General features: G+C 38.7%; 2 protein-coding genes and 1 non-coding gene across 4 annotated transcripts in view; 2 read left to right on the forward strand and 1 right to left on the reverse strand.

Annotated features, from left to right (window-relative positions):
• The window catches only part of LOC149014842 (exocyst complex component SEC3A-like), a 60,236-nt gene extending 46,841 nt beyond the window's left edge, over nt 1–13,395 (forward strand). For both annotated transcript variants that reach the window (XM_089157367.1, XM_089157366.1), the window contains exons 20-25: nt 6,758–6,855; nt 6,991–7,099; nt 7,285–7,353; nt 10,753–10,818; nt 10,901–10,990; nt 13,083–13,395. In XM_089157367.1, the coding sequence (XP_089013493.1) occupies nt 6,758–6,855; nt 6,991–7,099; nt 7,285–7,353; nt 10,753–10,818; nt 10,901–10,990; nt 13,083–13,193 (543 nt within the window). In that variant the 3' untranslated portion in view covers nt 13,194–13,395. The remainder of the gene's footprint in view (nt 1–6,757; nt 6,856–6,990; nt 7,100–7,284; nt 7,354–10,752; nt 10,819–10,900; nt 10,991–13,082) is intronic.
• A 3,077-nt stretch (nt 13,396–16,472) lies between these two features.
• Nucleotides 16,473–25,057, forward strand: LOC149014843 (putative CoA ligase CCL6). Its single transcript, XM_089157373.1, has 19 exons — nt 16,473–16,730; nt 17,418–17,481; nt 17,642–17,731; nt 17,837–17,893; nt 18,525–18,573; nt 18,668–18,744; nt 18,982–19,021; nt 19,108–19,202; nt 19,386–19,550; nt 20,992–21,102; nt 21,201–21,288; nt 21,363–21,429; nt 21,520–21,595; nt 21,689–21,806; nt 21,925–22,170; nt 22,781–22,920; nt 23,270–23,452; nt 23,536–23,655; nt 24,600–25,057. Exons 1-19 carry the CDS (start codon nt 16,585–16,587, stop codon nt 24,645–24,647), a joined length of 1,980 nt encoding a protein of 659 aa, XP_089013499.1. The 5' UTR covers nt 16,473–16,584; the 3' UTR covers nt 24,648–25,057.
• TRNAI-AAU (transfer RNA isoleucine (anticodon AAU)) lies at nt 17,204–17,277 on the reverse strand. The gene has a single exon. It is a non-coding gene; the product is annotated as a tRNA-Ile (tRNA).
• Nucleotides 25,058–26,391: the final 1,334 nt, after the last annotated feature.

Genomic DNA, 26,391 nt, shown 5'->3' on the forward strand with positions numbered 1-26,391 from the left:
AATTATTATATTCTATCTTTAATTTAGTTATTTAAGTATTAAAATGACTTGGAGTCTATGTTTGTTGCAGCTGAGTGGTGGTTGCAATTTGGACGTGACTCACACCACTTGAGTGTGATTGCAAGCAAAGTGCTCTCCCAGAAATGTTCTGCCACTGGTTATAAGCGAAATTGGAGCACCTTCAGCCTCATTCACTCGAAGAGGCACAACCGATTGGGTGTGAAGCGTTTAGAAGATCTTGTCTACCTACACTATAATATGAGACTGAGAGAGGATCATATTAGACAGGGGATGGATAGAGAGCACCAATATCGAGTTGGCCGACATATTTGAGATGGATGATGATGATAACCTAGTAGTTACTGGATCAACGATAGTGGAGACGGATTGCTGGATGAGGAGGGAGGTCTTCCCAATAGTTAGATTGCAGAGGAGATGGGGGCTGATGTGGGGGACTTCATGGCCCAGGAGGGGAGGCCACATGCAGAGCCCGCCCGTCCCTTCGTGCCACACCCTAGTGCATCCACCCAGAGTAAGGATTTGATTTTCTGGTCCGACATTGAGGATGAGGTGACTTAGGCCTCCGGCGATGACGACGATGGTGGTGATGATGACGATGGCGATGACGGTGATGATGGAGGGGATGAGGAGGGTGTGGGACCTCGTGATCAGGATTCAACTGATCTTAGGGACAGACCACCACCACCACCACCACCACCACCACCACCAGCAGCAGACGTGAGAGTCAAGGGGGGGGGGTGAGGACGACCACCGAGATTCACAGGAGAGAGTTAGTTCACCCACGTGACACATGATTCAAACCATACTGGAGCTGCATCTCGAGGCAAAATGTTTCCTCTACATATTCGAGGAAGGGGAAGGGGAGACAACACGGCTGGAGCACAAAGGACACGCCATCATATGGGTCCTACCGTCCATCCGATGCCGAGAGCTTGGTGGGATCTATGAGATCGATGAGCATTGATGATGCTAGAGACTCCTCCACCTCCAGAGGATCCGGATGGCATAGGCCTGCAGAGTCCTCATATGATACTATTGTGGAGAGTATTGGTTCTACCGAGTCGACTTATGGTTATGGACCATATGGTGTCCCTCCTGGCTATCAGATTCAAGGTCAGGCCAGTCAGCCACGACTGGAGCCTTATGGTTATGGAGCGGCCTATGGAGCTTATGGTGTCCCTCCCACTGTCGATTATCGGAGTCAGCCATTGGGACCTTATCAATATCCTTATCCTTCTCCTAGTCCTAAGAGCCAGGGTGCTCTTTCATTTGTTGAGCAGATCTTTCACACTATTCCACAGCCACAAAGCCCACCACCACCAGTTCCTTTGGAGATTCACAACTTCCCACCGTTAGGAATCTTATGCATGTGGATGAGGCCACATACAGAGATGCAGTTCTTGACTATGTCCAAAACTATATGGGGCGGGGGCAAACATCATGGGAGTTATATTGTCATTTGTATGGGGTGTAGACGGAAGATGGAGACCTTGAGACTTGAATAGAATAGACTTGTAAGTAATAACATTCCCGCTTCTTCTCTTATTCATGTACTATATACTTGGAATGTTGGATGTTACATTTTCAGTAGTTTTTTAGTAAACTAGTAGTTTTATAGTGTTTATTATGCTTGAAATAGTTAGTATGCAAAAATCCAAATCAATTTGAGTGCATTTGAGGCTCGAAATTGAGTTTTCAAGAATCAGGAAAAAAGTATCCAGTTTCGGTTGGAATTTCGACCAAAACCTCGAAATTTCGACATTTTCCAAGGTCGAAATGTTCATATCGATCAACAAATTTTCCTTGATTACAATTACAATGTATATAGAACAAAAGAACAATGAAAGAAGACACTAGACTAGCATGTTCAAGTCAATTTATTAAGATAGGATTGTATGTCCTTACCTGCATATAAGTAATTTGTCCGTAAAAAGAAATCCGTAAACAATTATAAAACTTTCTCTTCAAACAGAGGACACCTATACACAGGGTTACAATAAGGTATAAGTCAAATGAATCAAATCGGATCAAAACCAAAAGCCATTTGGTCACTGTGTACCAGCCGGTCGCTTAGGTTGAGCGACTGCCACTAGTGACCGCCCCAAAAACAGTAAGTTTCAGATCCGAAACTCAGGCTTTTGATCATCCGTTTTCAATCCGGATTTCGAGTGATCATAGTCTGAATCTCGAATCTAACACTCCTATAGCCAATGGGTTATAAGAAACCTAACAATCATCATAAATGGATTACCCAGAAACCTTCCCTTGATCAGATCAGCCCTTTTCACGAAAGCAAGGTTTTGTTTTCGGATCTGATTTAACCAAGATCATCAAAAGGATAGATAATGCAATGGAAGGATCAAGAACAACCAAAGATGAACACTGAACTACCTTAATCATAGCAAGTGGTGAAACATAAGTGAACAGGGAACCACTTACCTCAACTGGATTGACTATGGATAATAGTAGCTTCTGGGACTCTAACAACACTTCAGATCTGCTTTCAACACTTCTCCGCAGCCGTCTAACCTCCAAAAACGGTAACCACGAATAAAATATTCGTAAAATAAGCGAGGGTTACTATTTATAGAAGTCAGGGGGCAAAATAGGGCAAAACCCCGCAACCAGAACCAGGCGGTCGCTTGGTTCAATCGACCGCCACTAGCAACCGCCCCCATGTATTTTGCCATACAAGGGTGTTTTGCTAGGGGGTTGATGTCCAAGTACAACCTAGCCCTAAAGAAGAGATGGGGGAGATCTTACCTTCATTCCAGACATCTCCAGATATCACTTGCCTTCCAAAAGTCCAACTATCAAGTAAGGCAGGCTCTTCAGTCAGAGAATCTAGATCCATGGGTTCAGGGTATGGATCATGGACTTCTATCCGAACACTCCACAAATTTACCCGACTAGACCTTCGGGTTCTCGGACCTGCAATACGGATCTTGGGTTAGAAATACGGGGGTTGTTACAAAGTGAGCATGGAGAATATGGGATTCTTTTTTCAAAAAAATGTAGTGAGGCAGCGGGCTGGAGACATCTCCTAGGTTAGTGGTTTGCTTGAGACATATGACATTGGTTGTTATCTGGGGTGCCAGTCTAGATTAGAAGAATTAGGAAAAGGAATTATAATTTTATTGTTTCTAAAGTAAAGAATCTCTTGTTAAGATGGAAGGCCAATTCCTTGTCCTTTGCAGGGAGGGTTACCCTAGCAAGTTAGTGGTTATGTCTATCTCATACTTTCCCGTGCAATCCAACCCTATTCCTGATCGTGTCGCTAATCAATCAAAAATAAAATCCTATACTAATCTAGCAAGCAGAAAGTACGGAGTCGAACTATGGGGAACTAAAAGGCTAAGTTACTAAGATTGAATTCAACAAAACTAATTTAAACTAAATCTATTAATTAATGCAAAAACGTTAACTATGAGTATGTGAAGATCTTTGGGATTTCGAATCCCCAATACTTTTCCCTAATCGATATAACTCTACACTTCAAAGTAAATTAGGGATGGTCTTCCTAGATATGCCCTATCTTCGCAAGACTATCGTCCATCACGGAAGCTTGGCACGCTTAGTTCGTTGAGTTATAGAACATCTTTGGCCAAACTCAAACACAATCAACTAGAAGATATAGAACAATCAACTTAATGAAATAAGCATGGTTCATCTACATCCCAAAGCAAAGGAACTAGCTACTCATTATTACAAAGTTCATAAGAAAAATAAAGATGAAACATAGGGAGAGAGAGAGAGATGTGGTCTTCTTCTTCAGCAATGAGAGAGATGAGAGCCGCATTCGCCGTCTTCTTCTTCTCTGTGGTTGGCTTCTCTTTTATGTCTCCCGCACACAATCAATCCCCTATCTTTACCCGTCGATTTGACCTTTATTCTTTCGGAATTTGGAAAAACTCAAAACTGGAAAGTTGTAGATATTTTCAATATCGTTTCATAGCATCTTGAATCATCGAAATCTAAGCTCATACGAGAGAGATATGCCCAAAATACTGAAGGTAGGTCTGTTTACCCGATTTTCAGATTTATTACCAATTTTGTTCCTTAGACCTCCACCTATTTCCAATTTGGCTAAGATCTCACTTTTCATGATTTCTTGAGCAGCAAGATTGAATGCCATGATTTAAAATCCACCAATATCTAATATATTTGCCAACTTTACTCCATATTATCTCTAATATCCAAAATCTCCTTATTCCTGAAAAATACACAAAAATACTCAATTAGATCTCTTTAATTAAATAAGTATGGGGAATTAAATCAAATAAATAATGGTAAATGCATGCTTATCAATTCCCAAGGGAATCTTGAAGGATTTGGAGAAGGTGACACATTCGTTTGTTTCGACTGACTCCCCAAATCAGAAATAAAGTCATCTTGTGAGTTGGGATAGTCTCTGTCAGTCGAAGGGTGGAGGGAGTTTGGGATTTAGAAACCTTTCCAAGGTAAATGATGCTTTTTCAATGAAGTTGGTTTTGGAATATCTTTACCATAGATTCCTGTTGCGCTGCCCTCAAGTTAAATCTAAGTATGGTTCGTCTTGAAGAAACTCTCCCTTTTCTGCTAGTACTCCCCTCTGTGGAACGTTTAGGCTCACGCCAAGACCCAAGAGTCGTGGAGAATTGCAGTGTTTCAACTGGTGAAGGAAATAATTCCCTATTTTGGTGGGATAATTGGTTGGAATTGGCTTTGGCCTTGGAGTTCGTGGCCATATATCTGGTCCCTAATAGCGTGAGAATGGAGAATGTAAGTAATTATGTGGATAATAATGGCGTTTGGAAGTGGAGTCGGATTTGCAGGCTTCTCCTGCAAGATATTTGCTGCAAGATTCAGAGGTGTAACCCTCCCTCATTGGAAGGTGGGAGGGATGTCATAATGTGAAATCCTTCATCTGAAGGTTTAATCTTTATTCAGTCAGTTTATGCGCTTCTGAGTGGTGCTGATTTGGGACCAGGAAATCTAGCTTTAATGAAAACGTTTGGAATATAATGTGGAAAACTTAAAACTTAAAGCCCCTCTTGGGGTCTGTTTCTTTGTTTGGTTAACCTGCAAAGATCATCTCTGGATGAGTTCTTGGAAAAAGAAGAGGTTAGTGTTCCTTCTGTGTAAATAGGAGAGAAGATAGCAACATGTTTTTTGCAGTTGTTGTTTTGTGAAGGGAATATGGTGGCAAGCTGTGCTAGAGCACCATTGAAATTGCTTTTTTTTCTTTTCCTGTGGCCATGAGGAATGCTTTGTCTTGAACATTTGCTGAGATTATCTTCCAATTGTTCTCAGATTGGCTAGCGAGATTTGGATGAACCTCTCAAGTCTTCATGCAGGATTCCTTCTTCTAGTCTGGTGATTATTCATGTTTCAGGTGGTTGGAGATCTCCTTGGGAATGAGGATTCAAGTGTAACTTTGATACTGCAATCAGTAGGCATAGCGGGTTTAGACCGGGGGGGGGTGGAGTTATTCGCGGTCAGGAGGGCCAGTTTAAGGGAGGATTTGCAGAGCTTATCCAAGAGTGCTGAATTCTTGAACCCAGTTGGTTGTGATCCTGGAAGAGTTTAAGGGAGGATTTGCAGAGTGTATCCAAGAGTGCTGAATTCTTGAACCAGTTGGTTGTGATCCTGGAAGGTTTCAAATTGGCTTTGGAATTAGGGAAGGTGCCCTTGCAGGTGGAATCAGACTCATCGAAGGCCATTGCCTTGGTGGAGCCTAATTTGCTTCTGCAGGGGAGGTTCATGAAGCTAGTCAAGGAGATTTAAACCCTTGCTGGACTCAGTGGCCGTATATGCTTTAATCATGTGAGCAGGGAGGGCAATCAAGCTGCTGACCGGATGTCAAAGCTGTCCTTAGATGTGGGGAATACTTTGATATTCTTTCCAGTTCCTATAGAATTGAAGGAGATTCCCAGGCAGATCTAGTTGTTTACGCTGATTGATTTCTAGTTTTTCTCTTTGGGCCTTTTGACCCAGTCTTCGTACCAAAAAAAAGTATTATAAAGTCTTTTCTTGCCAATCACAAAGGTTTATGGGGGAGGGTAGTTGAACATTCAAACATTACCTCCCTGTCTCAGATTAAAGCCTTCTGTTATTTAAGTAGGTTTCAGCTAGGGTGCAGTTTGTGTTTGCATGGCCAATAGTTGGGCTGTTCAAATAAAAAGACCTTTTTGTATCTTTCAATAAATCAAGTTCTTTGTATTATTGGGGGGGGGGGGGGGGAGAAGGATTCTCCTAGGACCCTTCAGATTGAAAAGAAAGACCTCTAATTAGACATAAGCTGTATATTGTATTCCTCTCTCAAATTTGTAACCGAGTTGTCCCCATAATTTCCTGCTTCTTGCCAAGTCCATCCATTTATTGCCCTGCCCAATTATTGTTAGCCAGGATGTGCATGTTGTGTCAAGTTGACAGAAAAAAATAAAGCTTTTATCTTTAGATTCGTCAGGGACATAAGGGCCATAAAGCGACTTCAGCTTGTTTTGAAAATTCGTATATTGTTCTTACTATCTCATTGCGTACCTTTAGGCAAGTCACTAATTTTTGTGAAATCACTCTCAATATATTTATATGTTTAGATTTTGATATGCTTCTAAGGAAGCCACCTAGCAAGTAGAGAGGATCTGGGTGGAGTCTCTTTTCTTTCATGGTGATTTGAACAGTGCCACTAGTAAGGCATTGTCTCATATAATGTTGTAGACATTGAAGCTCATGAGATACAATACTGTCTGTACAGGTTAGTATAATGTTTGTGACTCTGGAGAAAATCGCACAAGCTGATCCAAAGTATGTTGACATAGTTCTTTTAGAGAACTATGCTGCATTTCAGAACAGGTATTTACGGATGTTTTCTAGTACATTGTCTTTTATGAATTTTTGAATCACCTTTAGATTCGTTTGAAAGTTGTCACACTTCTATTTCAAAACAAATATATGTTAGGGATGCTGACTGGAAGTGGTTACTTGCAGCCTTTATGACCTAGCTAATGTTGTGCCAACACTTGCAAAATTCTACCGCCAAGCAAGTGAATTCTATGAACAAGCTTGCACACGTCACATCAGCATGATCATATACTTTGTAAGTACTCCCTGCCTGTCCTGTCCTTTTTTGATTGTCTATTTGGAATTATGACTTCTAAATTCTAATTTTAGATTTCCTTTGTCATGCTAAGTGTTGAACCAATAACATTACATTTTGTATTGTGAACTTGATATTGTTTTGATGAAAATAGATTTTCACATACACATATTTTTTAAGTGCAGCAATTTGAAAGATTATTCCAGTTTGCTCGGAAAATTGAAGATCTAATGTTCACGCTCGCACCAGAAGAGGTTAGTGAACATGAAACTCCATTCTTCATTTCCATCATATTCAATAATATACTTAATATATTAAGGGAAAACACGCTCTCCCTGTGACTGTGGCCTACACCAGCACTCCAAAAGTCTTCTCTCTCCTTCCTATATAATAACCTTTTCCCCCTTTATTTCAGGAGATGGATACAGGACTAGAGAAGTGTTTGCATAGTTTACATTCCTGAACAGCAAACCACTCCCGTATATTAAATCTGGCAATATATATATATTTGGGGTGGGGGGGGGGGGGATGAACAAAAGAAACTCATTTACTACAAGAAAGAAAAGGCTTTTTTTTTTTTTGGGGGGGGGGTGTTTGGGGGTGTCAGATGGTGAACATACAAGCACGAGGCAGGAAAAAGGAGGGTATGTTCTGTTAGCTAAGCATTGTTTTACCACTGATCTTTGAATTTGTGTGGACTCTCATGATGACAAGGGATTTTTCTTTTTAATATGACTTGCCCCTGCTAGTTGCCATTGTCTATCTATTCCCTAATTCCAAACCATCTAAGGCGACTGTTCTGTTTGTAGCAGAAGCCGCAGTTTTGAATGTCAGATCAGCAGGGTGATGAGGAGAAGAGAATGGGAAGAAAGGGAGAGAGAGTTGAACCTTGAAAGTCAACCTACAGGGGGGGGGGTGATAGGTTGATACAGAATCATGCTTGTACTTGCAAATAATTAATAATTGAAAAATTAAAATGCGGAAAATAAAGCAAGTAATCAAGACACAGGATTTATAGTGGTTTGATTCAACTGAATCTACGTCCCCTTCTTTCTAGCACCTCTATAATGATTCCACTAATATGTCCACTTTCAATAGGTAGGTGGGGACAACACCTTTCTACTGAATCATTGCTTCCAGGCAAGAGAACCCAATTGAGTCCTTGATTCTGGGCTAGAGCACCCAAATGAATCCTTGATTCTGGGCAAGAGCACCAAATTGCAATAAATGTAAATCAAAAGCCAATGAAACACTTAAACCACATGGAGGGGTGGCACTTCCCTTCAGAATGAATGCATGCAATTGTGAATGAGCCTCTATCTGTCCAAGTCAACCTTGAGATCTACTCTCAACCTTCTTATGGAAAGATGGACAGGATCTCTAAAAGGATTTGGATCATAGGGAGGCTAGAGGGCTGCAAGAATGACACAATAATGATTGCAAATAAATGCCTTGGGATTCGTGTCAGCCGTTATAATTATAAGACAGTTGTAAGACCGCTGTCAGAACTGGTCTGTAGCCGGTCGGCCGGGTCCTCTGATCAGTTGGGCTTAGCTATGAGCTGGTTAACTGGTACAAAATCCAACTGCCAAATCTAAGGTTTCTGAGGGCATTTGGGGAAAAAGATTTATACCCCTAAAGATTGATCTAATAGGCCTTTTTGCCCATGTGGTTTGTTTCCTAAGATGCTTGACTTCATTTTTCCATGTATTTACATGTGCCACTTTCCGTAAATAAAAAGATGGTATTTTATAGAAGTCTTAACAGCAGTCTTGCGTCTTCAATATGTGCTTGCATATGGTGAAGTCTGTTTATTTTGGCCCTTTTGAAACATCATTTCGTTGCTCTGGGACAGCTTTTGTGCAATGTACGCTCTCTACTTGGAATGTGTATATGCGCATAAATATGTCTTATAATCATACAAGTAGATGATTAACACATGATACTATGTGGTTATTATCTTCAAAACATTTTATGGGTAGATGGGTCAATACCCAGGGGTAGTTAGCTTAATTCCCCAACAAACCTCTCCTCCCTACACAGCTTCATAAAATAGTCAGACAATCTAATCTCAGTTTAGGATTACTTTCCTAACTGAATTGCATCAAAAGGGAAAGTAAATATGACATAGAATCTGCTCAAAATGGAAACTATGCCTGGCAATAGATTGCAATAAAATTGCTTGTCAACCCAGGCTGCCCAGCAATAAGTGAAGGGGGTACAATACTAAAAGGCTTCTTTTATTAGAGTGTACATGACATAAGAGTACCCTATGGTACTTGATCATGTACCTAGTACAATCAACACTCCCTCTCTAGCTAGAGAGTATAGATCACCCATGCCCAGCTTGCAATAACCATTCATAAAGCAGGTCCAAAGAGGGAACTGAAGATGCCACCAAGCTGCTCAGCAGTAGGACCAAAAGGGGCAATACTCTTCTTATTGAGAAAAGCATCGCCAACAAATGGCGGTTAACCTTGATATGCTTACTTCGTCATGAAGGACAGGATTACTAGCAATATGGATTGCAGCTTGATTATCGCAAAACATCTTCATGTGTTGAGTGACCGGCATTCCCAATTCAAAAGAAAAGATTGGAGCCTCAATAGTTCAGCAGGGGTTTGAGCCTTGGCTTCATATTCAACTTTGACACTTGACCGTGCAGTAGTAGTTTGCTTTTTGATTTGCCGAGTGCCTAGGTTGCCACCCACATATGTACAAAAACCTGTAGTAGATCGTTGATCGCTATCTGCACCTGCCCAATCGGCATCAGAAAAACCGGTGATATCAATATGGTGATGAGGACGAGATATGAGCCCCTTTCCGGAGCTCCCTTAAGGTATTGCAATGTTTGATGATGGCTTCCCAATATATCTTCTTGGGGGAATGCATAAACTGGCTCACAACACCCATAGCATAGGATATGTCCAGTCTAGTAACAGTAAGATATATAAGCTTACCTACAAGTCGTCTGTACTGATGAGGATCATCAAAATCTTCACTATCAGTAGAGCCGAATTTCTGATGAGGATCTATGGGAGTATCAACTGGTTTAACTGCAAGGAACCCTCTATTAATCAGTAAATCAATAACATACTTCCTTTGGTGCAAATTGATCCCCTTCAATAACCAAAACATACCAAACTAAGCCAAATCCTTCATTTGGCAGGGTTGTTGAAGGTAAGGTTTAACTTCAGCTGGGCCAGCAAAGTCATTTTCGGATATGATAATGTCATGATTGTCATCTACATTTACTACAAATGCTCTCACTCACTTTAGAATTCTGAGTCGATCAAGCACAAGATGATTAGAGTAACATTGTGAAAAGCCATATTAACGGTGAAGCTAACCTTGTCAAACCACGCTTGTGGGTAAAATGAGGTCAACTATTTTATCTGTGTTTTCTTGAGACTCAATACTTGTATAATAAGATAATGTTTTTCTTTGATGAAGTGTCAAATTTTGCTTCTGATGCGATTGTTTTACCAAGTGACTGTTGCTTTCTGAATGCCTAACTAGAAACTTTTACTAGTGCTAGTCATTTTCTATTCTTATGTATAAGGTTTCTATAGTATGCCTATTTAGTTTCTGCAGATTATATGTTTTGGGTCCTGGATCTCATGACTGACTATATTTTCATTAATAAATTTCAGATCCCTTACCAGCTTGGGCTGTCAAAAATGGATCTTCGTAAGACATTGAAATCCAGTTTAGCTGGGGTAAGTTGGGTAATCCTTCAAAACATCACTAGTCCCTAATTGGTAACATAATTTACTTATGCCATACATTCTACTGGTATAGGTAGACAAGTCTATCTCTGCAATGTATAGAAGGTTACAAAAGAATTTGACTTCTGAGGAATTGCTGCCATCTTTATGGGATAAATGCAAGGTAAACCAAGGATTCTATCCTGCATCATGCTTCAGATTGAGGGATGTACTAATCTTTAACCAATTTTATATGTGGAAACTAATTTGGTGGGAAATCCCAACATCAGAACACATTGGTAGATTTTTATGTAGAATATCACTATAGGTCAGCTTCTGGGCTCCAGTAGCAATGCCAGGAGAAGAATGGTTTGGAGTTTCTGGATTTTCAAAATTCTTAGTTTGTATAGGAATCCAATGCCTAGTCTAGTGTGGAGTTCTATTTCAGTACAGTTCTATTTTCAGTTTCTTTTTTTATTTTTATTATTGAATGAGTTATAATTCAAGTTGGATTAGGAATCTATTAGTTTAGTCCTATTATGAGATGATTTCCTTTAATTATGTCATGTCCTAGTGTTTTGAACTCCAAATACAGCTGGAGGTTTATGAGTTGGTTTAAGCCTTTTTATTGGTCAATTAAGTTGCTAGTTGAATTACTTCTCTGTTTTGGCTATTTTTAGTTATGATGGTAGTCATAATTGAAGAGTTTATATGCATCTACTTACCAGCTTGGGGAGCACGAATTTGAGTGATGAAAAGTTGATTTTCGCCTCCATTATAACGTGAGTAGTAGTTTGACCTGGTCCATGTGGCTGTGGGGCCAGTAGGGCCAAAGACCTGGATGCAAAAGTTAGTCAGGAGAAAAAAAATGGTAGTAAGACCGTTGGGGAGAAGTGAAGTATAGACTGAAGGGGTTCCACTCAAGTGCCACGAGGGAACATGTAGGGTATCTCCTCTTGTCTTTCATTCCTTTTTTCCTTTTTGAAGACTAATATCAGATCTCAAGTTTCTAGTTTGTTTCCTAGTTTATAAAATCCAATATTTCGATCAAACTAGAAGAGTCTTAGTTCTCGCATGTTTCTTCAATTTCTAGAATTCTGAGTTATCCTTACGGAGATATGATTTTTTTTCCGGGTACATTACACATCTGATTTTAGTTAACTGTTTGTGTATGTTACTAATATTTCAGCATGTTAAATCTTCTGGAATCTGGAATGCTTCTATTTTGGTTGCTTTGAACCTGACAACCTGTTAATCTGTTATTGATTTCTTGTTCTGTATCCTGAGTCCTAGTTCAAGTAGGTTGGAGCCAAAACTTCAGACTGATCATTGGATTAATCTAATTTTTTTTCTTCTTTTTTTGATTAGTTGGTGCCTCAGTCTTTGGCCAGATCAGACCATTCATTAGTTTGTTTTCTTGAATCTCTTAAATCTGGTTTTGGTTCCAAATGTCCTATGAGTCTGGTTTACACAGGATTTTCTTAATCCTAAATGCTCTGGTGCTAGAAACCCCAATAAATCTTCAATTTCTGATGAATATTACCAGTGAAAGCAACTTCCGGAGTTGTTTGTTTCTTGAATCTTGTAGTAGCAATAATGTGTGCAGGACTAGTTCTGCTGGCATAAATGTCAACCATATTTCTTTTTCTTGCTTTTGTGGCCCATTTGACCTCAATATTTCAATTGCATATCAATTAGTATGAGAGCCAATCATTGGAAAAAGAATATCAGACCCTCATTCAAACAATCAGCATGACTAACTGCTTAAAACCATTGCATTACTTATAGGCATTAAGATTTTGGTGTATCTCATTTTTTCTGAAGAATCCAAAGTTTTTCTTTTTAGTTATAAAATCTTCCCCTTCTTCCAACCAGAATTGTTTTTTTCTTGGGGGGGGGGGGGGGGATTTCATTTTGTTTACCGAATTATTTCTTGGGAATGAAATTAAATTGTTATGACTGAGCAGGAAGAGGTTAGAATTTGCTATGGAACACGTGTAAAATATCAATTCCCATCTTTCAGAATTCTATATGTTTATCAAACTAGTGATGATTTTTCCCAGAAGGATATTCAGTGGACGAGTGGAGATTTGTATGTGATTGAACGTCATTTGTGGCTTAAATTCAAGCTAATGCTAGGGGGTATCATGTGATTGGTTGGTTTGTCGTCCATTCTAAAGAGAATAATTCTCCATGGCTAATTTAATCTGCAGAAACAATTGAAAACATTTTTCTGATGGCTGATATTTAAATATTGTTTTCTTATTTTTTGGCAGAAAGATTTTCTGGACAAGTATGATAGCTTTCTACAGTTGGTTGCCAAGATTTACCCCAGTGAAACAGTCCCGTCTGTTGCAGAGATGAAAGAGATTCTTTCTTCGTTGTAGAGCGTTTGTCTTTCATTGCTGTGTAGAGTCTGCAGATCCGTTCACGGTAAAGAGACATTATTCTTTTATTTTTTGAACAGTTCAATTTATTCTTACAGTGAATTGAGATGTATCAGACGGTCTCTCTAAGCCTTCTGATGGCTCTAATAAATACTGGTATCACGATGCACAATGTTCAGCCAAAGCCACCAGAATGTGAACCAATTGAGGGGGGGAAAAAACAAAAGCCCCCCCCCCCAAAACCACCCCCCCCCCCCCCCCCCCCCCCCCCCCTCCCCCCCCCCCTCAGTGAGCATGTACTGGGTTTTGGATCAGCTTTCAAAACCTTGGTAGCATCATATCGTAGGGTTGATATTGTACCTCTGTTAGGCCAGTGGCCATGTAGCCATTATGGAAAATGCCTCTCGGCTGAAACGGTGGTTTAGCAGAATGTGGAAGATCCCTTATGGTGATTACCTTCCAATATCTTGGTTTTCATGCATATTTTGGGGTGGAACCATTGAAAACATTTCGGCGAATGTCGACTTGCTAAAATTTAGATCGGTTTGGCAGAGGCCGAAACTTTTTTGAACCGAAATATGATATATTCACAGGCCGAAATTCAGTGGAGAGGTCATGGGTTCGACCCTTGTGGATGACAAGCATCCCCCCTAAGGATGTAATCAAGGTGCGCGCAAGCTGGCCCGGATGAACCTCAGATACCAAAAAAAAAAAGAAATACAGGGTAAAATCCGCCGTGGCCTCACGGAATTCGGAAATCCGCTGCTGCCTGATCCTCTTCTTCTCCTTCTCTGTCTTCCATCGCTCCGATGGTAGTACAAACATCTTCTCCTCCTATTTCTTTGGCGGCGGTCGTGGGTTATCACAGAGCAGTTACCCAAGACAAGCCCAAAATCCATGAAAAATCACCTGAAAAGTCAGCGAAAAATCGGCGAATTTTGCTAGGGTGAGAACTGGCGAAATTTGCCGAAATGTTGCTCACTGGGTGGAACTAGTGGTCCCCTTAACAGCATGAGTCACAGAATGAGTAGCAAGCTTTAGGTTTGGTCCTAGAATTTTCTTTACTCATGCAAGGATGTCCTAACATTATTCTCCCATCACAATCTGTGCAAACCAATTAAAATTTTTATCTGCAAGGGATTGCAGCCGACCTCTGAAATCTTTTACCTTTGGAGAAGTACAGATAGAGAAAAGCAAAAGGTTATGAAGAAAAAGCAAACCTACCCATTTTGGAGAAAGAAAGTCATGGGTGGGAATGAAGATTTCAACGGTTTTCATCTTTCACATTAATTTCGCAGGCCACAAGTTTCCACTTTCGTAGAGGATCATATCAAAACTCTCAAGTCTCAACTACTCTTGTGAACCCACCGGCCAAGCAGGACATATTAAGTATTAACGTCACTTCACCATTTGGGTAGTTCACCAGTGAAGACGGTGGTTTTTCTTTTGGTTTAAGCCTTTGGAGATAATCTTCTTTGATTCCAAACCAAACCAAATAAATTAGCGAAATGGATATTTAGAGCTAAGCCAAATAAATTAGGTATAGCTTATACATATAAACTAAAGATAGTGATAATTTGCATTTATGTTTTTTTTGTAAGAAAAAAATATTAAATGATTGTGTGATTTTCACAGAAGAGAGAATGAAAAGACCACAAAACCACCAAGTAAAATAGAAAGTTTCATTTTTAATTTATTTTTGAGCAAATTGTAGTAACACCCAAAATGGAGGCCTAGAAGCACTGACATCCCACTTTATGTTTAAAAAGCAAATAGACCCAAAATTGAATTTTTATTGGATATATTTGTCAAAATTGAATTTTTGTCAATAAAAATCTAATTTTGAGTCTTTGTGCTTTAAAGATAAAGTGGGGTGTCAATGCTTTAAGGACTCTATCTTGGAACGTGGAAGTTGCTCTTTATTTTTTGATAAATAAATTTATCCAGCAACCAACAAAAGACTCATGGCATTCTTACACAAATTGATGATTCAACCAGCAAAAGACTCATGGCATTCTTACATAGATTGAGTAATCATAGAGAGGATAATGATCATTTTGTCAATTGAAAGTTCCACCTAAATCAATATTTCTTGTGAAATAGAAAACATTGAAAGCATGTGCAGCCATTTGAAAATTCAGAAACGATCGACAGCCACATCTGATCATTAATGGATGTTAGAGGAGTCTTAACAACACCTATTAGTGAAGGTCAACTTTATCAACATGTAGAAATGGGCTCTCATGTTGGATGTAATGGAGGAACATAAAAATAGTGTTATAAGGATAGACACTTCAGAATTCATTTAACGCGAGTACTAGTTCGTATCCACATGGAATGATAGACGTCAATCTCAAAACAAGATCTTTTTTTTTTTCCAGTACAAAGATGGGGTTAAACAACCCAAAGAAACAAACAGAAAACTTAACTTAAACAAGACTCTCTATCTACCATGAGAATTCCTTCTAACCCAACTGGAGGATCTGGGAAGAAAGTCTATGGGTTCAAGGGACAAAGTTGCACCCTAGACATCCAGTCAGCGGCTCTGTTTGCTTCTCTACCAAGATGAACAAACCTCACCCTTCCATTAACGCCTTAAAGGGTTTTTATTTCCTCAATGAAGCGAACAATACTCCCTTGTGCATGCCTACAAGGGTCGAGGAGAGCAACAACTTCCTTAGAATCATATTCGACTTGAATTTGACAAAACCCCAAACTTCAAGCCAACCTAAGGCCTGATCGCTATTAATTTTGCTTCAAGGACTGAACGGAAAGGAAACTTCCTTACAAAACCTCCCTTGAACAGCCCCTATTGATCCCGCAAAATACCCCCCACCTGCATATAGTTTTCCTCTCTATTAAGAGAAGCATCCACATTACACTTCATCTGGTCACCTATAGGACTTTCCACATGTCCAAAACCTTTGAATTCTTCTCAAAACATGATCCTTTTTAGAGGAATGAGAAGGTAGGGTAACAACTAATAGCAAGTAGCAACCTTGCTTTTGATGAATAAAATTTCTTTTTGGCAAAAAAGAGAAGGTAATTTGCAAAGCAACATCCACAAAATGTGGTAAATAGTAGAGAGGGGGACCACCTTTCCTTACCCAATAAGAGAAGTGATTTATAATTAATTTTGGTTCACTTCAAATTCATTAACGCCGCGGGAGATGGTTGAGCATTGTTTCCACTTTCCAGCATTAGCTCTACTGAATTAATTGTCGCTGTACTACTCCCAACTACCGGAATCAGATGAGCAGATATAAATCCACCATTTTCTCTACCAAAGTCGGAGGAGGAGTACTGAAAGCTCCAACTCAGAAAGAGATTTTCAGATTCTTCTGCATTGTCGATCGATCGATCGTGAAGATCCACCACCACCACCACCACAATGTCGGTGTACACGGTGAAGGTTGAAGAAGCGAGACCGGCAGCAGGAGAAAAACCTTCTGCAGGGCCTGTGTATCGAAGTATATACGCCAAGAATGGTATAATGGAGTTGCCTTCCGACATTGAATCTCCTTGGGAGCTCTTCAGGTAACTAAATCGATGCGGATCTCACTTCTTCTTTTTGTTCTGCTTTCATCTATCATAAGATCTTCAGTTCCGTTCAGTTTCTAGTGAGTTTCTTTGTGTATTTCAGTAACTGAAATTCCCCGTTTTTCTGAATTCTGTATGAGCGGAGAGATTTTCTCCACAATGCATCAACAGATGTTTTCTCAAAATTCAAGATGCAAACTTAACTTCTGCTATGTTCCAAATCGATTTCTTGTAATTACCCTGAAAGGAAAATCAATTTTTTGAGACCAACTAACTACTTGGATGACTACCCTAAGCTTGATTCTTAAGTAGGATTACCTGAAAGTGGATTGAAGTTATTGGAGCAAAATGGAAATCAAAACCTCAACCCAGTTGGGCTTGTAAAGTGGGCTTTTAGAGAAAAATGGATGAAACCACTTTTGGGCTTTCAAGTTGGGCCTCTAGAGCAAAAAATGTGACACAAGAGTAATTGGCCCATGCAGGTCTCGAACCTGCGACCTTCGCGTTATTAGCACGACGCTCTAACCAACTGAGCTAATGGGCCATGTTTGTTTAAGTATACAAAAATTTCTTAATTTTTTATTCAAACGGGAATTAAGATCAATTTGTGAATAAAATTATCATATCTTTCTTTGTTCCTTTAAACAAATTATGATTTTGGAAGTCTTGTTTTATGCCTCTCAGCCATTCCGTTAAAAGGAACCATGAAAACCAAATGCTGGGTCGCCGGAAAAGCATCGATGGCAAGGTATAGTTGGGTTCTCTCTATCAAACCATGTACAACTACTCTAGCTACGAACCCAACTGGGTAGTGGGTACTGATGATCAATGGAGGCCAGGTCTCAATTCTTACGAAGTAGAAGAAAAGAAAAGAACTACCATACTAACTACACAAATTGAATTCACAGGGGGGTCCATACGTATGGAACACTTACCAGCAGGTTTATGACCAAGCCATCAAGATTGGGTCTGCCATTAGGAGCTGTGGCGTTAATCCTGTAAGCCACTTTGCTATATTCCTCCTGCTTTTCCCACCCTATCCTGCACAATGAGTAAGTCTCCTAAGCAGCCGTTTTTACTAAGAGTGGCTTATGTGTTTGTAGGGAGGTCGTTGTGGCATATACGGGGCCAACTGCCCTGAGTGGGTAATAGCAATGGAGGTATGCTTCCCTTTGTTTAGTTCTTCATGAGTTGTTGATCTTTGAAGATGTCCAGCTTTTAATCTTTGAATTGGTCCAACAATTATGCATCTAATTGCCAGGACGCTCTGGTACTTTCAGCTTTTAAAGAAGAAAAAGAATGTATATGCATTGATTAGTTCAATACAAGCAGAGTTTAACTGGCTTTGGTGCATTGCCAAATTAACCTTACTCTGTGATTGATCATATATTCTTGAGCAAATTGCACTGGCACCCCAAATTGGAGGTCTTAAAGCACTGACACCCCACTTCATGCTTAAAAAGAATAGAGACCCTAAAATTGGATTTTCATTGGATGTATATGTCAAATTGATCACTGAAAACAGTTAAATCACTGTTTATTTTAAAAAAATCCCTACAATAAACAGTGTCTGAAAGGTTTTTAGTGACAAATTGGACAAATATATCCAATGAAAATCAAATTTTGGGGTCTCTGTGCTTTTTAAACATAAAGTGGGGTGTCAGTGCTTTAAGGCCTCCATTTTGGAGTGCCAGTGCAATTTGCTCTATATTATTTGATAGTTTTATGTAACCATGATGAAGTTAGTGAAACAAATCTTTTTTATGACAATTGACTGTGGTTCTTCAATAGGCTTGTAACAGCCACGGCATATATTACGTCCCTCTATATGACACCCTGGGTAGGTCATTTTTCTCCTCCATTTTTGTTCTTTTTCTTTAGAGGACAAATCCAACAATATCTTTACTGTTTTGCTACTTGTAATTTTCTTGCAGGTGAGAATGCAGTGGAGTTCATTATCAACCATGCTGAAGTCTCGATCGTCTTTGTTCATGAGAACAAGATGCAAGCGGTATGTACCCAAGAGATATCTGAGGGCAGCACAGTATGCATATGTATTGATTAATCTGTTGTTAGTTCAAAATCTCTCTCTCCGTGCTTGCACATGCATGAGCACCGATTCTGATGTAATCCCTCTCCAATTCCTTAGGAAGAGTTCTTTCCTTTCTGTACAAGAAATTTTTGTGCTCTAAGATGAAAGGTAGTTTGATAATATTGGAAGGCTGATGGGCTGTAAATGTTTGTGCAGATGCTCAAGTCCATTCAAAAATGCACTTCACATCTGAAAAGTAAGTCAACTTACAATCTTTTGTCCATTAATAATTTGATGCGGTTCCTATGTTTTCATTGCTGATAGAGAATCTTCTCCATCCAGCACTCATCAGTTTTGGGAAGATTACTTATTCACAAAAGAAAGAAGCTGAGCAAGTCGGGGTGTCCTGCTTCTCTTGGGAAGAATTTGCATTAATTGTAATTGTTTAGCATCTTCTATTTTTATTTCAAACTTTTGTAATTATGTATTTGTTATCTTTGTACTTTCTGTTTGGTTCCTGTTGGTCTAGCAGGAACTTTGAGCTCTGTTCTATATCTTATTGCAATGTTTACATCTGAACCTGGCATACATCTTCTTTTCCTCTCTATTCTTCTTCACAGGGAAGCGAGGACTGTAAACTTTCTCCAACAAAAAGGAGTGACATTTGCACGATTATGTATACTAGTGGAACAACTGGAGACCCTAAAGGTGTTCTACTAACTAATGAGGCTATAATTGCTGAAGTACTGTCTATGAATCAACTGATTGCAGAAACAGCGGACCCGGTATGATTATTAACATTATGTATTTTATAGTACATATTATTGTTTTCATATTTCTAGCATTCTTGAATTGATGGTGATATTAAAGTTTCAAAGCAAAAAGCTTCCATATTTGATATTTCTTTCAGAAGTCTCGCTGTTCATTGTTTTGTTAAAGTATGTTTTCACTAACTATTAAGATATATGCCCTCTCCAAAATTTATTTAGTATATTTTATGGATATTTAATTGCATTAGTAACAAATCATGGGCTATCATTCACACATGCATGCATGAAGATTAATGTATATTGTAATCTGCTCATCTCATTAAGACATAGCAACTTTTTGGAAACAAAACCTACAAATAGGGATTCATCCAGTGTTGCGAGTCTTAGCACAATGGTTAAGGTGCATTATTGCTGTCTGTTGGTTGGAGAACTTGGAATGGTAATGTTGTGTTAATTTGCCCCTCCCTGCAGTAGAAGGAGCCTTTTGCACCTGAGATAGGGTTTCATCCACTGCTTGTTGACCCGGATATATACTATATTGGTGCTTGTACCCTAAATCATGCACTCATAGCAGCATCTGAGCTGTATAGAAAAAGACCAAGGTGCCACATGTTCATCATGACTCATTCTCGGAAACAGCTTCTCCAAGAGCCATGAGTAAAGCTGCGCTCTGCCCCTCCTCAGACCAGTGCGAACCTCATGAAGTGGGACGCCCTTTAAACTTTATTCAGAAAACATGTTGTTTCTGACACCATTGAAATAAGTTCAAGTTTTATTCTTTTGAAAATTCCACTATATCATATCTCTAGGACCCTTTGAATAGTTCAGTCAATGCATGCCCTTGGCAATCATGCTGCATTGGGAACTCAGTGTTCATACAGTCAATAATCATGCTGAACCTGCCTATGGGCAGCTCCAGGGCCTAAAAAATCTCACCTTTTTGACAGGAAATTATTTGGAGTTTAAGGGGGCTAATGACTTGACTGATATGTAAGAGTAATGAATATATTGTATCATCTTGTAAAGGCTATGGATGGACTTTATAGTAGTTAGTTCTCTCCTGGGGTTTCTCAACTTTCCAGAGTGAAGTTCTCTCTATCACAAAAACTGAGGGACACTTGTCTTATGAATGATAATTGCTTGTCCCAAACCCTCAGAACTTATTGTGGTTATTTCTGTAGCAAATAAATAGAAAACAATTTCTTGATATGTTTAGACATTGCATAATAACAATAGACTTTAATGGAAGTGGTGTTAGTTGTTTAAAGAAATGCACGAGTTTGTGTTGATCCAACTGCTTTGACCTTGTGAAGAGAAAGGTCTTGGTTGGTTTTGGTGTATTATATTTCTCTGCAGATTTATTGGATCATCCTCCTAATAACCAGTGCTAGTTGTGTTGCTTGAGATGTTAGCTTCATGTAGTACAGCAGGAACCTAAAATGAAATCCCCTTTCAGGTGACAGAAGAAGACACATACTTTTCATTCCTCCCATTGGCTCATATTTTTGATCAGATAGTTGCAACTTTTTGCATCTACAGGGGTGCTTCCATAGGATTTTGGCAAGGGGTATTTTCTTTTTGACTTATTTATCATTATATTGAACTCTTTTTTCTTTTTGTTTGGAGTCAGGGTTCTTTTCACATAATCCTGAATTTCATGTACAGGATGTCAGGTATTTATTTGAAGACATTCAGGAGCTGAAGCCAACAATATTCTGTGGTGTACCTCGAGTATTTGACCGTCTATACACAGGTCTGGATCTTATAATAAAGGTTTTATTTTGCTTGATTTTTTTCATTCTAAGAATTAGCACTGCTTATGTGAAGGTACTCTTGCTAAAATTTCATCTGGAGGAGCTCTGAAGAAAGGGTTATTTCAATGGGCTTACAGCTAGTATGTTGAATGGCAAAGTCCTTTTTTGCTGATATATAATTTCATTTTTCCCTGCTTCTTGCATCTTAATTATTCATAATTTTTTAACAGCAAGTTGAGAAATTTGAAGAATGGACTAAAACAACAAGAAGCTGCACCTCTCTTTGACAGGCTAGTCTTTGATAAAGTTTGTAGCTCTACTCAGTAATCACTCCTTTTTGCTGCTGAGAAGATATATTGTCCATGTTTGACAATGCTTTCATGTTAATTAAACATGTAGATCAAGCAAGCACTAGGGGGTCGAGTTCGGACCATCATATCTGGAGCTGCACCTTTGCCTCTACAAGTGGAAGAGTTTCTGAGAGTGGTTAGCTGCAGTGACTTGTCACAAGGATACGGTATTGTAAAATGAGAAATCTACTGCTTCGGGGTATCTAATAGACTAGTTTAACTCTTACTTGCTTCATAATAATGCAACTCAATCCAACTTGCTTTCAACTTTAATTTAAACACCAGGTCTTACAGAAAGTTGTGGGGGATGTTTCACTTCAGTGGCAAATGTGTTTTCCATGATTGGAACTGTGGGAATTCCGATGACAGCAATTGAAGCAAGACTTGAGTCTGTGCCTGAGATGGGATATGACGCACTTTCTAAAATACCCCGTGGAGAGATTTGCCTAAGGGGAAGAACTTTATTCGCTGGTTACTACAAACGACAGGACCTGACAGATGATGTAATGGTGGATGGGTGGTTTCATACAGGTAAAAATTCTCACAGGACCCCTAAAGTGATCATTAAACAAGCCAAAATCAAAGGGATCTTGCTTTGGCTTCATGCTAGATTTTGCAGCTTCTTTAATGGATTTTCATTCAGTTGAACTTTTTCACTGAAAGGGCTTTCAGAATTGAAGAAAAGAAAAAATATGAGGCAATTATGAGAACTCTCAGGGAAACAGACATGGCAAAGCCCATAACATGGGAAAATTTCAGGAACAAATGCATCTTAATGAAATACAGTTTGGACCCTCCGTGTGCTGGATTTCCACTCATCTCTGCTGACCCTTCCTGCATCTCTAGGCGTTCACATCTGACTTCCTATCCATTGCATTTTGTAAAACAAAGTTTTCTCTCTCTTTTTGTTTCCTGTTAAGATATTTTGTAACTTTCATGGGCCTTCCAGAAGGATAAAGAATCCATTTTGTATACATCCAAGTGAGACTCTTAAGAATCATCAGACTGATTGGAGTCTGTATCCATGCAAAACGACTCATAGCGTTTTTCTCTTCAGCATCAAACTTGTGACTTCTTGTCAAGAGTAGGGATTGTTTTTCTGGTATTCTTTATGATATTTAGACTTATCTGCTGATTGCAGGTGACATTGGAGAATGGCAGCCTAATGGAGCAATGAAAATTATTGACAGGAAAAAGAATATTTTTAAGCTGTCCCAAGGGGAATATGTTGCTGTGGAGAACATCGAAAATGCATATTGCCAATGCCCTCTTGTCACATCAGTATGATACCAAACCAATCATAGACTTACTACCGCAGAAAATTGATATAGAAAAGCACATGCATTTCAAATGGATTATTCCTAATATGTTAAAACATCATCCATTGCTTTTATGTTCTTGTATGATATTCCTGATAAGGCTTGACTAGCATTCCTCCTGTTCTTCTGGAATGTGGTGCAAGGTATGGTCGAATGAAGCATGCTGGTGTGAATCCAGTCAAATGGATACTGAAATATTATTCATCATAATGACTCTTGATCTTTATGCTTGTCTGCTTACCTGTACTTGAACTTTGTATTTGACATCTTGGCGAAGTTCTCACTCTTGTCTAATATGGAATGGTGCACAGATTTGGGTATATGGGAACAGCTTTGAGTCCTTCCTTGTGGCTGTGGTGGTCCCCGAAAGAAAAGCAGTTGAAGATTGGGCAGCAATCCACAATGAGACCGGAGATTTCGAATCATTATGCAAAAACCCAAAAGCAAGGAAGTATTTTCTGGATGAACTCAACAAAACTGGTCATAAAAATAATGTATGTTGATGACACCTTTTTCCAAGTTGCTGTTAACTCAACCTTAAATATATTCTCTTCTGATATGGTAGCTGTTCGTACAGCTTAGGGGTTTTGAAATGCTGAAGGCAATTCATTTGGAGCCAAATCCTTTCGACATTCAGAGGGATATGATTACCCCGACATTCAAACTGAAAAGGCCTCAGCTACTTAACTACTACAAGGTATGTTGGATCATGTCTTATTAATTTATCCTTCTCTCCTTGTAATTATTTCTTTTTCCTTCTTGCCCCTTATTTTCTGCTACTTACTGCCTATGAATAGTCCCTCAATATTAACCTAAAATGCCACTATTATCTGTTATAAGATTTAATAGAACCATCCACTCCAAAGCGTCAAAACAACCTTCTCAGTGTATATTAACTGAATTCTTCCTTCAATTTTTCAACCTTTCTGTTATCTTGAAATTTTGCACAAAAGCATAGTTATCAAAGTGGTAAAGCAACCATGGCATTTGAGGGCTCCCCCAGGCGCCATGTCAATTAGGTGGTCAATATGGTGTTGCCTTGGCGAACAAAACATTCTAGTTTACATTTATTTATACGATCTATGTGGCATAAATAACATATTGAAACTTAATTCTACTTACAGACTAAACATATATTAAAGAGTCATAATGATGCAAGATTATCCTAATGAATAAAGAATAAAAAATAAAAACATAAGTTCATCTCATCATAATACAATAGCAAACTGAATAGCAACATAGCATAATAACAGACAATTATTATTTATATAAATATGAAGTACTCAACAGGTGGCCTCAGCCCTCATTTGACTCTGTTTCTTTAATCTTAAAATGATCTCATGCTTCTCCTTTCATGGTAACAAAGTGAACCACCAATTTTCAGTGACTTTTAAAGACTCTTCCCCCAACTTCTTAAAGCTGAAATTTGATGACTGATATTAGTCTGGTTGCCTGGAGCCTATCCATGTTTGTCATGTGAGACAGGAAGATGAACTTTTCATAAACAGTTGGATGTAACATATCTATTGTTTCAATGTCAAGAATAAATTGCATTGATGAGGTTTGTGTAATTTGTAGGTTATTGTTGCTTCCATTGGTTCTGTTTTATGCTTTTAATGTTCTTCATTGAATCTTTTGCAGGACTGTATTGATCAACTATATAATGAAGCCAAGGGCACAAAAATATGAGAACTGTGTCTCTGTATGTGTATGATATATGTGAAAGCAAGTATTTGTTAACCAAAGCAACCTTGGCTGCTGGTCTGTTTACATCCCCATATTCTGTTTCCCCCTGAAGGGAAATTTGTATGAAAATATGACAATTCAATATGCTTTTATCTGAAATATGAAAGTAAGTTCTACATAAAAGAGGAAAGCCATATTTAGCCACACATTTACAGCAAAACTGTTAGAAACTAATACTCAAAGCAGCATAGAAGACATTGAATGTTGGCACTCTCAAGCACATCATAGTGTTGCTTTCCTTAAGACTTAATTTGCCCCTATCAGAGTGTGCAAGAAGGTTATGGTGAATTGTCTCCCAAGGATAAGAAAGCCCAATACTCATGGTTTTCCAAGTTTCATTATGCACTAATAATTCTGAACCACAAAATACATGAGAAAACAAAAACTCATTTTGTGAACCAGGAATATCCATTGCAAAGAGGTACCTATTCAGCATAGTCATGACTCTATACATATATGTACCTATCTGTATAGACACAATCATGCACGAACATATCTGAACCATTTGGTGGCACAATGCCCGATGATTAAATCAATTATCTAGTATTTACTTGTTAATAATGACTTTAGGGTTTACTGCATGAATCATTTCAAAACGTAATTTTTCAAAAATTTTTATTGTGCTTATCAAGATGAGTAGATGACTTTCAAGTTCTTTTAATCATTTTTAGGAAAATGCTTGGGAGCAAAACTGTTCCAAGCGATCCATTGCACGACTTCAAGCTTGGGTCTACATTAAATCTGGACCGTGAACTGCTTAAGTGAATGAATGTTGAATGGCCAGATGTGGACTGCTTGGAGTGGCGTTGCTCCCAAACAAAATCCTAATTTTTTTCATTGTAAAGAAAAATTTTTCCCATATAAGACAAATTGGGAATGCAACAATTTTGGTGACAGCAAGTTCCAGTATGTACCCATTATTTTTCAAAAATTCTCTATAGGTAATTTGCCCCCACCACTATGTGCAAGAAGGTTGCAACACTTATTGTTTTTCAAGTTTCATTGTGCACTAAAAATCTTTCTGTATAAGTACATCTATACATAAACATATCTGATGGTTAAATCAGTTATCTAGTATTTACTTATTAATAATGATTTAGCATTATCCAGATTGAGTAGGTTTTACTACATGAATCTAATTTTTATTGTGATTATCCAGAGTTGATGACTTTCAAGTTCTTTTAATCATTTTTATCATTGTATTATTTGTCTCATTGAGGAAATAAAAACCCTTTCAGGCGTTAATGGAAGGGTGAGGTTTGTTCATCTTCGTAGAGAAGCAAACAAAGCTACTGATTGGATGTCTAGGGTGCAACTTTGTCCCTTTGACCCATGTGCTTTCTTCCCAGATCCTCCAGCTGGGTTAGAAGGAATTCTCATGGTGGATAGAGAGTCTTGTTTATGTTAAGTTTTCTGTTTGTTCCTTTGGGTTGTTTAACCCCGTCTTTGTACCGAAAAGAAAAAAAATCACTTCCCAAAATAAGACAAATGGGGAATCCAACAATTTTGGTGACAAGAATTTCAGTCTGTATGAGTTGATCACTTTCAAGTTGTTTTAATCATTTTTATCATTGTAATGGAAAAACTTTCCAAAATAAGACAAATGGGGAATCCAACAATTTTGGTGACAACAAGTTCCAGTCTGTACCACATCATTTTTCAGAAATTCTCTGTAGACAACTCTAGT

The sequence above is a fragment of the Hakea prostrata genome, chromosome 5 (assembly GCF_041222555.1).
Source record: "Hakea prostrata isolate BN-2017 chromosome 5, UWA_Hpros_2, whole genome shotgun sequence".
Lineage (NCBI taxonomy): Eukaryota > Viridiplantae > Streptophyta > Magnoliopsida > Proteales > Proteaceae > Hakea > Hakea prostrata.

What these genes read in the sequence shown, in the direction of transcription:
- LOC149014843 (XM_089157373.1), top strand. Translation starts at nt 16,585, where the DNA reads ATGTCGGTGTACACGGTGAAGGTTGAAGAAGCGAGACCGGCAGCAGGA. An exon ending in GGAGCTGTGGCGTTAATCCT is followed by an intron (nt 17,732 to 17,836) that starts GTAAGCCACTTT and finishes ATGTGTTTGTAG; the next exon opens with GGAGGTCGTTGTGGCATATA. An exon ending in CCATAGGATTTTGGCAAGGG is followed by an intron (nt 21,103 to 21,200) that starts GTATTTTCTTTT and finishes TTTCATGTACAG; the next exon opens with GATGTCAGGTATTTATTTGA.